Source organism: Amblyraja radiata, chromosome 24 (assembly GCF_010909765.2).
Source record: "Amblyraja radiata isolate CabotCenter1 chromosome 24, sAmbRad1.1.pri, whole genome shotgun sequence".
Taxonomy (NCBI): domain Eukaryota; kingdom Metazoa; phylum Chordata; class Chondrichthyes; order Rajiformes; family Rajidae; genus Amblyraja; species Amblyraja radiata.
Window position 1 is genome coordinate 34,293,797 of NC_045979.1, and position 15,845 is coordinate 34,309,641.

The 15,845-nt window shown below is 44.0% G+C and overlaps 1 protein-coding gene across 1 annotated transcript in view; it reads left to right on the forward strand.

The window, feature by feature from the left end:
• LOC116987004 overlaps window positions 1–5,807 on the forward strand; it is a 248,236-nt gene extending 242,429 nt beyond the window's left edge. The window contains exons 23-25 of the mRNA XM_033042886.1: window positions 3,148–3,236; window positions 5,067–5,113; window positions 5,532–5,807. Coding sequence (XP_032898777.1) covers window positions 3,148–3,236; window positions 5,067–5,113; window positions 5,532–5,807 — 412 coding nt within the window. The remainder of the gene's footprint in view (window positions 1–3,147; window positions 3,237–5,066; window positions 5,114–5,531) is intronic.
• The last annotated feature ends 10,038 nt before the right edge of the window (window positions 5,808–15,845 follow it).

Genomic DNA, 15,845 nt, shown 5'->3' on the forward strand with positions numbered 1-15,845 from the left:
AACCGAGTTGTACGGACAATAAGACACTACAAGACAACAGTGAAATTCATACCACGACTAGAGTGGGGGAGGGACAAAGAGAGGGGATGCAAGGGTAATTTAACGTTAGAGAAATCAACATTTATACTGCTTGGCAGTAAGCTGCCCAAGAGAAGTATGAGGAGCTGGTCCTCCAATTTGCACCTGGCCTCACTCTGGCAATGGAGGAAGCCCAGCACAGAACGGTCAGTGTGGGAATGGGTGGGGGAGTTAAAGTGTTCAGCAACTGGGAGATCAAATAGCGCCCAGTCAACGTTTGGTCCTGCTGATGTATAAGAGTCCACACCTCATACTGTAGATGAGGTTGGATGAGGTGCAAATGAACTCTAACCCGAAAGGACAGTTGAGGCCCTTGGACAGAGTCGAGGGAGGAGGTACAGGGACAGATGTTGCGTTTCCTGTGGTTGAAAGGGAAGGTATTGGGGAGAGCTATTGGATGGGATGAGATAACCAGGGAGGTGTAGGGGACCTCAAACATACTTAATAGTGAAAGGCTTGTATAGAGTGGATGTGGAGAGGATGTTTCCACCAGTGGGAGATTCTAGGACTAGAGATCACAGCCTCAGAATGAGATGTTCTTTTAGGAAGAAGATGAGGAGAAAATCCTTTAGTCTGAGGGTGGTGAATCTGTGGAATTCTTTGCCTCAGAATTCTGTGGAGGCTAATCAGTGGATATTTTTAAGGCAGAGATAGCTAGATTCTTCATTAGTACGGGTGTTAGAGGTTATGGGGAGAAGGCAGGACAATGGGGTTTGGAGGGAGAGATAGATCAGCCATGATTGAATGGCGGAGTAGACTTGATGGGCCAAATTCCCTAATTCTTCTCATATTGCTTATGACCTTATTCTATCATAATATGTATATAACTTGCAAACCAGATATTAGTTAACTCACCAAAAGGGAAATTGCACTGGTTTACATCTCATTGTGTTGTGTATATGCTTGGGTGATAAGAACAAGTTCCTCCATCCTCCAGTCTGAAGAAGGGTTTCGGCCCGAAACGTTGCCTATTTCCTTCGCTCCATAGATGCTGCTGCACCCGCTGAGTTTCTCCAGCATTTTGTGTACCTTCGATCTTCCAGCATCTGCAGTTCCTTCTTGAACAAGTTCCTCCATTTGTTGCCCTTCAGAGGGCACTCCCTGCGGTATTCACCATGACTTCTCCATCACTAACCTCATCCCATGGTGTGAGATGAGTATAGTTGCCAAACCCAAGTAGAAACATAGAAACATAGAAACATAGAAAATAGGTGCAGGAGTAGGCCATTCGGCCCTTCGAGCCTGCACCGGCATTCAATATGATCATGGCTGATCATCCAACTCAGTATCCTGTACCTGCCTTCTCTCCATACCCCCTGATCCCTTTAGCCACAAGGGCCACATCTAACTCCCTCTTAAATATAGCCAATGAACTGGCCTCAACTACCTTCTGCGGCAGAGAATTCCAGAGATTCACCACTCTCTGTGTGAAAAAAGCTTTCCTCATCTCGGTCCTAAAAGATTTCCCCCTTATCCTTAAACTGTGACCCCTTGTTCTGGACTTCCCCAACATCGGGAACAATCTTCCTGCATCTAGCCTGTCCAACCCCTTATGAATTTTGTAAGTTTCTATAAGATCCCCCCTCAATCTTCTAAATTCTAGCGTGTACAAACCGAGTCTATCCAGTCTTTCTTCATATGAAAGTCCTGACATCCCAGGAATCAGTCTGGTGAACCTTCTCTGTACTCCCTCTATGGCAAGAATGTCTTTCCTCAGATTAGGAGACCAAAACTGTATGCAATACTCCAGGTGTGGTCTCACCAAGACCCTGTACAACTGCAGTAGAACCTCCCTGCTTCTATACTCAAATCCTTTTGCTATGAATGCTAACATACCATTCGCCTTCTTCACTGCCTGCTGCACCTGCATGCCTACTTTTAATGACTGGTGTACAAGTATAGTTGCTTTGCCTTGCTGTGACCTACTCTGGCATGGTACTGATAGGAAAATGCATAGTGAATTATGGGCTAAAACACCACTTTTGATATCACGTATGGCAACACCTTGCAGAGTTGGTCAAAGTCTCAATGTCAGTCACTCCAACAGCAGGAAGTGTCTCCACCTAGAACATGACCCTGGGTGGTAGGCACGTTAGGTCACACTTCTGACCTTGAGATGGTCATGGTGAGCCGCCTTCTAGATATGTTGAAGATGTTCCATATTCCAGACAGCTCTAAGCGAACAGTCACTGTCCAAACCCAATGTTGGTGGAGGTGAAGATGGAGTTGTAAATGGCATTGGGGTGAGATTTGTTGTGAACCAAGTGCATTGTTTTCTCTTTGGCCTGGTGTTCTCTCCACTGAGGTTGGACCAGGATTGTAGAACCGTATTCACAAAGTGGTGATTTCAATGATAGCTGCAAATATTTGGTTAATACACTGCAGTATTGAGGGGGGGGCAGCATGCTGCCTGTCAGATATGAAAACTGCAAAAACAGTGGCATGGAGGCACAGCGGTAGAGTTTCTGCCTTATTGACCCAGAGACGTGTTCGATCCTGACTACGGATGCTGTCTGTACGGAGTTTGTTCATTCTCTCAGTGACCACATGGGTTTTCTCCAGTTTTCTCTGGGTGTTCCAGATTTCTCCCACATTCCAAAGACGTGCAGGTTTGTAGGTTAATTGGCTTCGGTAAATTGTCTCCAATGTTTAGGACAGATCTAGTGTATGGGGATTGCTGACTGATGCAGACTTGGTGGGCCGAAAGGCCTGTTTCCATGCTGTATCTCTAAACTCAACTAATCTAATCTGAACTCAACTCAACTAATCATTGCATTAAGAGTGTAACAGTTCCCATGCATTGTTTGTGAAGGAGGAGGGAGGGTTCCTTAATGGTTGGACCCAATTGCTCTTCAACCAGTTTCACGATCGTTGGTCAATGTCACCTTACTGTGAGCAGATTAGCTGCTGCATTACCCACCGAAACAAACTCTACACCGCATTTCCATTGCTGCACACTTCAAAAAAATCATGAAAGGTGCCATATAAATGCTTGACTTTTGTTCTTTACTGAAAACCAAGAATCAATGATGAGCCATGTCTCACCCTTCCCTATTCTCTGTCCAACAGGATCAATTACATAGTTGTGTCTGGTGTCACTGTGCTTCTCCTGATTCTCATCATTGCCTTCTTTTGGTACCGAAAGCGTAAAACCGAGGGTGAGTTTCCGATTTCCCTTAAATAATTTCACAATACATGTCTCAGTTCCTTGCAGAATGTCAAGAGATTTAATTCTGTTCTAATCAACAAATGTCCTGCATTAAAGTAATAGAGTAGGAGGAAGCATGAATGATCAATAATGCTATCATGTTTGATGCTATCATAGTAACACGGTGACAAAAACTGTTCTTTGAACATCATTGTACAGAAACTGTCTGGGCGTGAAATGGCAGAGATGTGTGAGAACTAAGAGGCTAGGTAGAAGTAAGATTTACATAGATACTCTCATCCTCTCAGCTGTTAGAATATGCTTTGTGTGATTAGCTGTTGTAATACAAATCAGGTTAACGTTGTGTTTATTGTCACATGCACAAGCACGTTGAAGTACTGTGCGGTCGGTGGGTATATGGCAGGAGCTGCCAGAGGAGGTAGTTGAGGCAGGGCAGGTCTAGCCTGGACAGGTAATCCAAGATGTGAACGCCCATGAACTTGAAGCTGCCAACTATCTCCACCGCCGATGAAAATGTGAAAGTTCACTGAGCTGTTTCTCAGTCAGAGGGCATCAGTGGAAAGTAAAACAGTTAACATTTCAGATCAAGACCCATCATACAACAGGGAAAGAGGGAAAAGAGGGGGGAACCTCATTGAAAGATCAAATAGTGAAAGTCCTGGATAGAGTGGATGTTGAATGGATGTTTCCACTAGTGGGAGAGTCTAGGACCAGAGGTCATGACCTCTGAATATAAGGACAATCCTTTAGGATGGAGACGAGGAAGAATTTCTTTAGTCAGAGGGTAGTGAATCTGTGGAATTCTTTACCACAGAAGGATGTGGAGGCTGTCAATAGATATTTTTAAGGTATAGATGGATGGATAGATTCTTGATTAGTACAGGTGTCCTGGATTATGGAGAGAAGGCAGTAGAAAGAGGTAAGGATGGAGAGATAGATCAGCCATGATTGAATAGCAGAGTAGATGGATGGGCCGAATACCATAATTCTGATCCTATCACTGATAAAAACCTGTTTTAGCATATAAGGTTAGGACGATAGACACAAAATGCTGGAGTAACTCAGCGAAACAAGCAGCATCTCTGGAGAGAAGGAATGTGTGACGTTTCGGGCCTTTTTCAGACTGATGTCAGGGGAGTGGGCGGTACAGAGATAAAATGTAGTCGGAGACAGTAAGACAGTCAAAGAACTGGGAATGGGGAGGGGATGGAGAGAGAGGGAAAAGCAAGGGTTACTTGAAGTTAGAGAAGTTAATGTTCATACCGCTGGGGTGTAAGCTGCCCAAGCAAAATATGAGGCGCTGTTCCTCCAATTTGTGCTGGGCCTCACTCTGACAACGGAGGAGGCCCAGGACAGAAAGGTTGGTGTGGGAATGGGGGAGGAGTTAAAAGTTGAGCAACCGGGAGATCGGGTATGTTTAGGCATCTGTTAGGAGGGATGGGTAGAGCACAGGGAATATGATACAGCAACCAGAACAACAGGGCTGATTCTTATTCCGTACGTGCAGTACTTTTGGGGTTCTCCTAAATATAAGGTCTTGCACACAACACGTAGATGTTTCTGTGTGTTGGAAGGAACTACAGATGCTGGTTTACAATGAAGATAAACACAAAATGCTCAAGCAATTCAACGGGTCAGGGTGCGTCTATGCAGAAGAGGAACAGGTGACGTTTCGAGTCGCGACCCTTCTTCAGACTGAGAGTCAGGGGAAAGGGAAACAAGAGATCTCGAAGGTACATAGAACAAATGAATGAAACATATGAATGAATGATGTTTAAACCTGTTCCTAATATGGCTCTACTGACAACATATTTTCCAGAATCCAAGTACAATACATCACACGGTGAAGACAACAATGAAACCCAGGTAAAAATGTGAAATATAAATTCTCTGAGTGATGAAGAATATATAATATTGAATTATCTGTGTTTACACAGGCCATTTAGCAACACCAGTCCACTCCAGTTAAAAGATCCTGCGCAGAAACAGGCCCTTTGGCCCACAGAGTCTAGGCCGACCGGCGAACCCTGCACATGTACAGTATCCTACACACACTAGGGGCAATTTGCAATTATGCCAAACCAATTAACCTACAAGCCTGTTGTTGGCGCTGTCAGGCAGCAACTCTACCACTGCTCCACCGTGCTGCACTACCTTTGTGTTGTAAACAGCAGCCGTGGCTTGTTCTGTGCACTGAACAGTTTGAGACCTACTTTGTAATAGACATCTGTTGAGGACCTTTCAAATCTATTAGGTTGTAAAATTGGATTGTGTTACATTTTAGGAAATGGCAGTGTTGGAAGGGGACCACGTTGATGCAAAGCTGCAGCAACTTGGAAACAACAGGGCAGGTGACCATTTGGATAACAATGAAGATGAAATCACGTATGCAGTGGTGAAATGTCAAAGGAAGACAAGATCAAGGCAGCATGTGGCTGAAAACGCTGTCGTCTACGCAGATGTCAATTTTCATCGCAACTGCCCAAAGGGCATTCGGAAACCCCACTCTCCTGGGACTCCAGAGAACCCTGAGTCAATCTATGCCTCTGTCGTTTCTTAGGAGATTTTTAATTCGGTGTGAGTTTTTGGCAATACTTGCTTTACTGCGTTAATCTGTTCAATACTTTGTCAAAGATGGACACAAAATGCTGGAGTAGCTCAGCAGGTCAGGTAGCATCTCTGGAGAAATTGGACAGGTGGTGATACTAAGGTGATACTAAGATAGGTGGTGTTGTGGATAATGAAGTCGATTTTCAAAGTCTACAGAGAGATTTAGGCCATTTGGAAGAGTGGGCTGAAAGATGGCAGATGGAGTTTAATGCTGATAAGTGTGAGGTGCTACATCTTGGCAGGCCAAATCAAAATAGGACATACATAGTAAATGGTAGCGAATTGATGAATGCAGTTGAACAGAGGGATCTAAGAATAACTGTGCATAGTTCCCTGAAGGTGGAATCTCATGTAAGTCAAGTCAAGTCAAGTTTATTCGTCACATACACATACGAGATTTGCAGTGAAATGAAAAGTGGCAATGCTCGCGGTCTTTGTGCAAAAAGACAAACAACCAAACAAACTACAAACAGAATGTAACAGAATCACATATTCTTTTCCATATTAAATATTGTGGGCGGAAGGAAAAAGGGAACAAAAAAAACAGCAATTTAAAAAAATATATAGGATGGATAGGGTGGTAAAGAAAGCTTTTGGTGTGCTGGCCTTTATAAATCAGAGCATAGAAGTCGGGATGTAATGTTAAAATTGCACAAGGCATTGGTGAGGCCAATTCTGGAGTATGGTGTACAATTTTGGTCGCCTAATTATAGGAAAGATGTCAACAAAATAGAGAGAGTACAGAGGAGATTTACTAGAATGTTGCCTGGGTTACAGAAAGGTTGAACAATTTAGGTCTTTATTCTTTGGAGCACAGAAGGTTAAGGGGAGACTTGATAGAGGTCTTTAAAATGATGAGAGGGATAGACAGAGTTGATGTGGATAAGCTTTTCCCATTGAGAGTAGGGACGATTCAAACAAGAGGACATGACTTGAGAATTAAGGGACAGATGTTTAGGGGTAACATGAGGGGGCACTTCTTAACTCAGAAAGTGGTGGCTGTGTGGAATGAGCTTCCAGTGGAAGTGGTGGAGGCAGGTCCGATTTTATCATTTAAAAATAAATTGGATAGGTATACAGACGGGAAAGGAATGGAGGGTTATGGTCTGAGTTCAGGCAGATGGGACTAGGGGAAAATAAGTGTTCTGCACGGACTTGAAGGGTCGAGATGACCTGCTTTCCGTGCTGTAATTGTTATATGGTTATATGGTTATAGGAGGCCTTTGAGGTTGGGACCCTTCTTCAGATGGTCTGGAGAAAGGTCCTGACCCAAAATAGTACCAATCCATTTTCGCCAGAGATGTTTTTTGACCATCTAAGTTACTCCAGCATTTTGGGTTCGTCTTTGGTATAAACCGGCATTTATTATAGCTATTTCTGAGCGGTTTGGTTCAATTCGTCAGGTGTCAGGGGTGATGGGGAGGAGGCAGGAGAATGGTGCAAGGAGGGAGAGGTAGATTAGCGATGAACAAATGGTGGAGTAGCCTTGAATAACCAAATTGCCTGCTCCCATCACCAATCTCTTTCATCCGCTAGTATAATGAATGAGCCTAGATCATACATACAAATGATAAAATGGCGCTGCTTCCCATTCCTATTATACCCACCCTCATTCCCCCCACCCACAAGTTCCCCAACCCTCCCATCATCATTCCTTGCAAGGGTCAGCCTAAGCACACCACAACCCATTGTCTCTGGGCCAAAATATTGTGGGTTCAAGTCTGTAAAGGGGCAATGGACCAAGCAAGAAAATGGGTTCAAATGGATAATGGGCTAAGGCATATAAGCCCAAGATGTAAAATGATCCTCAAGCCTGGGTAAGGGGCCTCACTGAAACTTGGTCAAGACTGGATTTTACCTGCCTCAGTGACCAGTTGCAAATAAAATCTTAAGTGAGCCCATCCCTAGATACTGCACAGCCAAGGGGGAAATGGGGAGAGGGAGGGGAGTAATGTAGCGTGGAACTGCAGAACTATTCATAGCTTTTATAGCCTATTACAGTGCAAGAAGTGAGCAAAAGTGTTTTATTGTCTTAGAGTATATACTTGCAGCAGCACAACAGAGTAATATACATGAATTCCTTTATCTTTTGTACTCATTGAGAATGCAAGGTGGACGTAGGGGAGGAAGGTAATGTAGATGTGGTTGTTTAAAAGGCACTGAATGCGTTGTATCTGAGGGCATCAACCCCAGGACATGTGTAACCAAAGTTGGCCAATTTGTAATTAAAATATTTTTTTCTGAAAACAAGCCCAGAGTCCACGTGAAATGTTCCCATCTACAACGTCCCTCCCCAGTAAATGAGCACATGACCTACGAGCACCTCAGTGCCAACAGGTAGAGTACGTCACTGCCTGAACTGCAAGTTTCTGGTTGAGATATGAAACCAAGAAGATTCAACTGTCATGACCACAGAAACCATCCCACAAAAAAGGCAATTTCTGTAGCAGAAGAAAGTTCGATTAGAAATACTGATCTTAGCAGCATTGCTACAGGACCTCGTCTCAACTCTAGAGGTACTCTGTTCGAAATATGCAAAGTTCTTACTGTGCAGGAGAGTGCAGGTGAAGGGATGAGGTTTTCCTTGGCTCAATTGTCCAGACGCAGTGAGGAGGGGTAAGTTGGGCCGAAGGGCCTGTTTCTGCGTTGTATGACTATGACTACAATACAATCTAGCCTGGGAACAATTGTTTCTTAGATATTAAAGGACCTATGGAAATAGAACTAGCACTGGATATTGACATGAAGGATAAGCTATGATTCCAATGCATGATGTAGTTATGAAGGACCGAATGGGGACTGGCATATTTGTTCATTAATTTGTTCACCCTACAATACACATGTATTTGTTTTGAACACATTTCCAGTCAATGTACAAACACATCAAAGGCCAACGTGCCATGGAATGAAACATTGTGTGTGAGCTGCATCTGGCTGTGGTTTACGTGCTTCCTGGTTGAGCAAAACACAAAAAGGAAATGGACAGATGACATTTCAGGTCACGACCCTATTTCAGACTTTTCTCAGAATATGACTGCAGCAGAAAGCCACAAACAAACAATGTTCATAGGTTCATAAGTTCGAAGTGCAGAATTAGGCCTTTCGGCCCATCTAGTCTATCATTCAATCATGGCTGATCTATCTTCTCCTGCCTTCTCCCCATAACCCCTAACACCCCCACTAATCAGGAATCTGTCAATCTCTGCCTAAAAATATTCATTGACTTGGCTTCTACAGCCGTTTGTAGGAATAAATTCCACAAATTCACCACCCTTTGACTAAATAAATTTGGCCCATATCTCTGTAAACCTATCCTGTCCAGATTTCCTCGGGTTCCTATTAAATCTTTCCCCCTCACCTTAAACCTATGTCCTCTGGTTCTCAAACTATGTCCACTGATTCTCAAGTATTCAGTAAGAACATGTAGAGTATAAGAATGTTAGCTCAGGGAGAGCACCTTGACCTGGCAGGTCAGATAGAACGCCGTGGCACAGCGGTAGAGTTGCTGCTTTTCAGCGTACGTTCTCCCTGTGTCCACATGGGTTTTCTCTGGGTGCACCGGTTTCCCCCCACACATCAAAGACATACAGGTTTGTAGGTTAATCTGCACAGTAAATTGTATATGGCGTGAACACTGGTAGGCACGGTCTCAGTGGGCCGAAGAGCCTGTTTCCATGCTATATCTATAAAGTTCTCTTGCCAATTACACACTCCATAAGTAGATGGATAACAGTTTTGTCCAGAGCACAGCTGCCTTGTGTAGCTCTGTGATTGTGCAACACAATGCAACGCAAAAAGGATCTGACTGGGAAGCCCCTTCCCACCAACACACAAGGAAGGATGTTCACAGTCGGTTTGCAAAACTATCGGGGAGGAAGTACCATAGACTTAACTCTGCGGTTTGCTGGCTAGTTTGCAAGCATGCAGCTCCCACGCAGCTAACCAAGGTTTAATCCTTGTCTTTGTCTGCAAGGTAAGTTGAAGGATATGTCAGACAATCACACATTGGCACAGCAGGTAGAGGCGCTGCCTCACAGCATCCGAGTCCCGGGTTCGATCCTGACCTTGGGTGCTGTCTGTGTGGAGTTAGCTCGTTCTCCCTGTGACCATGTTCGTTTCCTCCGGGTGCGGGGATTTCTTCCCACATCCCAAAGAGGTGTGGGTTTGTAGGTTAATTGGCCCTCTGCAGATTCACCCTCGTGGGTAGAGAGTGGAGGCGAAAGTGGTCGGTGTGGACTCAGTGATCCGAAGGGCCTTTTCCACGCTGTATCGCTCTATAAATGAGTTTACCGAGTGCAGTTTAGTGTGCATTGTGATATTTAGATGATCTTAAATTGTTGGTGGGAGGAAGATGATAATTTACACGAGTGACCACTGGAACAGCCAATACCCTGGATATGCATTTTAGTAACAGATGGGATGAGACCGTGTGATGAAAGACTAATACATGGGAGACTGTGTTGACTATGAGAAGGATCGTTAGCACAGGCCTTCAGCCAAGAGATAAATATAATCCAAGCTTTATGTATAAGAAGGAACTGCAGATGCTGGTTTTAATCAAAGATAGACACAAAATGCTGGAGTAACTCAGTGGGAGAAGAAGCATCTTTAGAGATTCCTTCTCTCCAGAGTTGCTGCCTGTCCTGCTGAGTTACTCCAGCATTTTGTGTCTATCCAAGCTTTCTGTAGTCTGGTTTACTGGCATTCCATACAGCTGTACCTGCAGTAAGCATGTAATTAATTGCTGCGACATTAACAACACCAAGAGTGAATTTATATTGAATTTAGCTTTTATTTTGATATGTGCCTGTGATGCTGCTATTAGTAAGATTGTCATTGTACCTGTGCTTCACTGTTCTTGTGCACATCACAATAAATTTGGTTTGACTTGGCTGTTAGGGGTGGGACAGTGGAGCAGCGGTAGAGCTGCTGCCTCACAGCGCCAGAGACCTAGATTCAATCCCGACTATGGGTGCTGTCTGTGCAGAGTTTGTACATTCTCCCTGCGACTGCATGGGTTTCCTCCTGGTGCTCCGGTTTCCACCCACATCCCGCAGACGTACAGGTTTGTAGGTTGATTATCTTTGGTAAGAAAAATTGTAAACTGTTTCTAGAGTGTAGGATAGTGCTGGTGTACGGGGTGATTGCTGGTCGGTGCGGACTCAGTGGGCCAAAGGGCCTGTTTCCACACTGTATCTCCAAAAGTAAAAAAAATAAAAATAAAAGGCTGGACTATATCCATCAGTCAATGAAAATTGGATTACTTTTATATCGTTTGGGGAGTCTGCATCCTGCGGGCATGAACATCGAATTCTCTCAATTTTGTTAGCCCTTGCTGTCTCCTCCCCTTCCTCAGCCCTCAGGCTGTCTCCTCCCATCCCCCAGCCCCGGGATCCCCCTCCTCCTTTTTCCTTCCTTCTCCCCGCCACCCCCTATCAGTCTGAAGAAGGGTTTCGGCCCGAAACGTTGCCTATTTCCTTCGCTCCATAGATGCTGCTGCAGCAGCTGAGTTTCTCCACCATTTTTGTGTACCTTAAATTTAACTGAGACAACTTCAAATTCTAAAGTTTCAGATTTTATCATCAGTCTCATTCTGGTTTCACAATCAGGTTTCCTGTTCCCTTCTTCCTCATTCTTAATACATGTCATATTTGTCAGACTGTTCAGTCTGAGGACTAAGAGCTGAGCAGCAGATCAGTGCTAACATGGTCTCCTTGGATAAAACTATATGGATTCCAATGCTTCTCATTTATTCCCTGCCCGGTAAGTAACAGCTTGATTTGGATGTTCATGTGACCAGACTCTACGGGAAGTATGAGATAGTCACAAAGTGCTGGAGTAACTCAGCGGGACAGGCTGAAGAAAGGTCTCGACCCGAAACGTCACCCATACCTTCTATCCAGAGATGCTGCCTGTCCCTCTGAGTTACTCCAGCATTTTGTGTCTATCTTCGGTGTAAACCAGCATCTGCCGTTCCTTCCTTTACATATGCTGGAAATACTTTGCAGGTGTGCCGAGAAAAATAATTATCCTTTCAGATCAGAGATCCTTCAACCTAAAACCTAACTCTATCTCTCTCCCCACAGATGTGGCCTGACCACCTGATTATTTTTTTGTTTTCGTGTTAGATTTTGTTAGCCTCCGTAGTTTTATTTTGATATTCATTTTGGTGATCAGAATTTATCTAGGACTTGTGCACCATTTCTGCAGTGGAGATAGTTAAATGCTTGCAGATGTAAAGATAACTGAACAATATTGGGGCGTGGTCAAGAAAGAAGAACTCAGCGGGTCAGTCAGCATCTGTGAATGTGAAGAGGACCCTGTATCGGGACTGAGTAAGGGAGGCGGGAAAGGTTGAATCAGGATTGGCAGGTGGGCTTGTGTGGGAGGAGACCACCAGAGGGTGTGAATTACCCAAAATTGGAAAATGTAATGTTTTTACCATTGAGTTTTGAACTATCAATCAACATCTTGTGTTCTGCTTGTGTATTCTCTATGAAACACATCCTCTTCATCCAGTTCCATCTTCCTCAACCAACCCCGACCCTCCCATCCTTTAGTACATCTATATGCTGCCAAACATCTCTGTACCCTCTCAGTCCTGATGCAGGGTCTCGATCTGAAAGAACGACTTACACTTTTTTGCCTCCAAACCTCCATGACCCACTGAGTCCTTCCAGTGTGCTGTTTGTTGTTCCAGATTCCAGCATCTGCAATCTGGAACAACAAACAGCACACAATCTCTTTTGTCTCAATATTAGATTGTGGTCTTCCAATTTCCTCCTGTCTCTATCACTGTGTCACACATAAATCATGGCCGCAAATGTATCTGAAAGCACAAATGATTGTGAATGAAAAACAGAGACAATTACGAGGGACAGTGGCACAGCGGTGCCTTACAGTACCAGAGACCTGGGTTCAATCCTGACAAAGGGTTCTGTCTGTACGGAGTTTGCACTTGCTCCCTGTGACCGCATGGGTTTTTTTCCCAGTCCTCTGGTTTCCTCTCACATCCTAAAGACGCACAGGTTTGTAGGTTAATTGGCCTCTATAAATAAGGAATATGGACTATGTAAATTGTCTCTAGTGTGCAAGATACCAGGTCACGTTGGGCCGAAGGGCCAGTTTCCATGCTCTATCTTAAACTAAACTAAACCAAACTAAACTAACAGTGTCAAAGTGTAAAGAGACCCTTTCTATTTATAAAACATTGTTTTATTGCTTGCTTGCACTCACTAACAGCAGCCAAGCAATAATGCCAAAACACTTGTCTCCATTTTACAACACTTCCTCTTATTTAAAGTTCAGATATTAAATTATTTGACGTCCAGTTCCTCTTGGGCTGAGGGTTGCTCTTGCAATAAGTAGCCATTTCCTTCTTGTTCTTGGACTTCAACTTTGCATATTTGTCAAAGTCATCAGCATGCAATATTAATAATTTTGAGTTACCAAGTAAATGTTTTTTTTCAATGTTATCACTGATGCTCAGATGCATGGGCGAAGGCCAACATTAACTGTCTTCATTCACCAGATCATTTCAGGTAATCTAGGATCATTGCTTTACTAGTTTAGTTTAGTTTAGTTTAGTCCAATGAAGTCCAATTATTGATCGTTCAAGGTGGTAAATAGGAGGTCAGGACTGCGCTCTAGCTAGTGAGAGGATGGGTCAGTTGCCTGATAACAGTTGGGAAGAAAACTGTCTCTGAATCTAGAGCATTGGGTTCAAACTTCTGTACCTCGTGCCTAATGGTAGACAGGTAAAGAAGGAGTGACTGGGATGAAACTGCTCCATAATTATGCTGGTGGCCTTGCAAGGCAGCGTGAAGTGTAGATGACTATTTCCTTGTTTATAGATGGGGAAGATTGCAAATATTACCCATAAAAAAGGTTTACTCTCCATAAAACCGGCCAACGATATACGTGCATTTGGGGGATAAGGTTGTTGTAGCGGTCCACAAGGCTCAGTACTCATCAATAGACAATCGGTACAGGAGTAGGCCATTCGGCCCTTTGAACCAGCACTGCCATGAAAGATTATTGTAAGATTATTTTAAGATTATTAAGGGCTTGGACATGCTAGAGGCAGGAAACATGTTCCTGATGTTGGGGGAGTCCAGAACCAGGAGCCACAGTTTAAGAACAAGGAGTAAGCCATTTCGAACGGAGATGATCAGCCATGATCACATTGAATGGCGGTGCTGGCTCGAAGGGCCAAATGGCCTACTCCTGCACCTATTGTCTATTGTCTATTGTTTATTGAATGTGACCATGCTTGATCATCCCCAATCAGTACCCCGTTCCTGCCTTCTCCCCTTATCCCTTGACTGCTATCTTTAAGAGCCCTATCTAGCTCTCTCTTGAAAGTTTCCAGAGAATGGGCGGAGAATTCCACATACTCACAACTCTCTGTGTTTCCTCGTCTCCGTTCTAAATGCTTTACCCCTTATTCTTAAGCTGTGGCCCATCGTTCTGGACTCCCCCTACATCGGGAACATGTTTCCTGCCTCTAGCGTGTCCAAACCCTTAATAATCTTACATGTTTCAATAAGATATCCTCTCATCCTAAATTCCAGAGTATACAAGCCCAGCTGCTCCATTCTCTCAGCATATGAGTCCTGCCATCCTGGGAATTAACAGTTGGGAAGAAAACTGTCTGAATCTAGAGCATTGGGTTCAAACTTTTGTCCCTCGTGCCTAATGGTAGACAGGTAAAGAAGGAGTGACTGGGATGAAACTGCCCCATGATTATGCTGGTGGCCTTGCAAGGCAGCGTGAAGTGTAGGTGACTATTTCCTAGTTTATAGATGGGAAAGATGGCACATAAGGTTTACCCTCCATAAAACAGGTCAACGATATACATGCATTTGGGGGATAAGGTTGTTGTAGGGATCCACAAGCCTCAGTACTCATCAATAGACAATAGGTACAGGAGTAGGCCATTCGGCCCTTTGAGCCAGCACTACCATGTAAGATTATTGTAAGATTATTTTAAAATTATTAAGGGCTTGGACACGCTAGAGGCAGGAAACATGTTCCTGATGTTGGGGGACTCCAGAACCAGGAGCCACAGTTGAAGAATAAGGAGTAAGCCATTTAGAACAGAGATGATCAGCCATGATCACATTGAATGGCGGTGCTGGCTCGAAGGGCCGAATGGCCTACTCCGGCTCCTATTGTCTATTGTTTATTGAATGTGATCATGCTTGATCGTCCCCTATCAGTACCCCGTTCCTGCCTTCTCCCCATATCCCCTGACTGCTATCTTTAAGTGCTGTATCTAGCTCTCTCTTGAAGGTTTCCAGAGAATGGGCAGAGAATTCCACATACGCACAACTCTTTGTGTTTCCTCGTCTCCGTTCTAAATGCTTTACCCCTTATTCTTAAACTGTGGCCCCTGGTTATGGACTCCCCCAATATCGAGAACATGTTTCCTGCCTCTAGCGTGTCCAAACCCTTAATAATCTTACATGTTTCAATAAGATTGCCTCTCATCCTTCTAAATTCCAGAGTATACAAGCCCAGCCGTTCCATTCTTTCAGCATATGACAGTCCCGTCATCCCGGGAATTAACCTTGTAAACCGAAATGCACTACCTCAATTGCAAGAATCATCGATGTAGTTAAATGTAGGGGGCATGGTGAAGTCTTCTGCAGATGAGACAAAGGTCAGCTGGATGGTTGACAGGGAGAAGGCATTTGACCACAAGGTGTATATGGATGGACAAATCAGTAGGGCAGAAAAGTGGCAAAGACAGTTTAATCCGTAGAAGTGAGAGGAATTACATTTGACAAAGAGATCTAAATAAAGAAATTAATAATGAATGTTGAGGGAGTGTGGAGGAACAAAAGGACCTTGGAGATTATTCTCACAGCTCATTAAATGCAACATGAGAATTAGTTAGTTTTAGAGATACAGCCTGGAACAGGCCCTTCGGCCCACTATGTCCAAGCCGACCAACGATTACCCGTGCACCAGTTCTATCCTACAC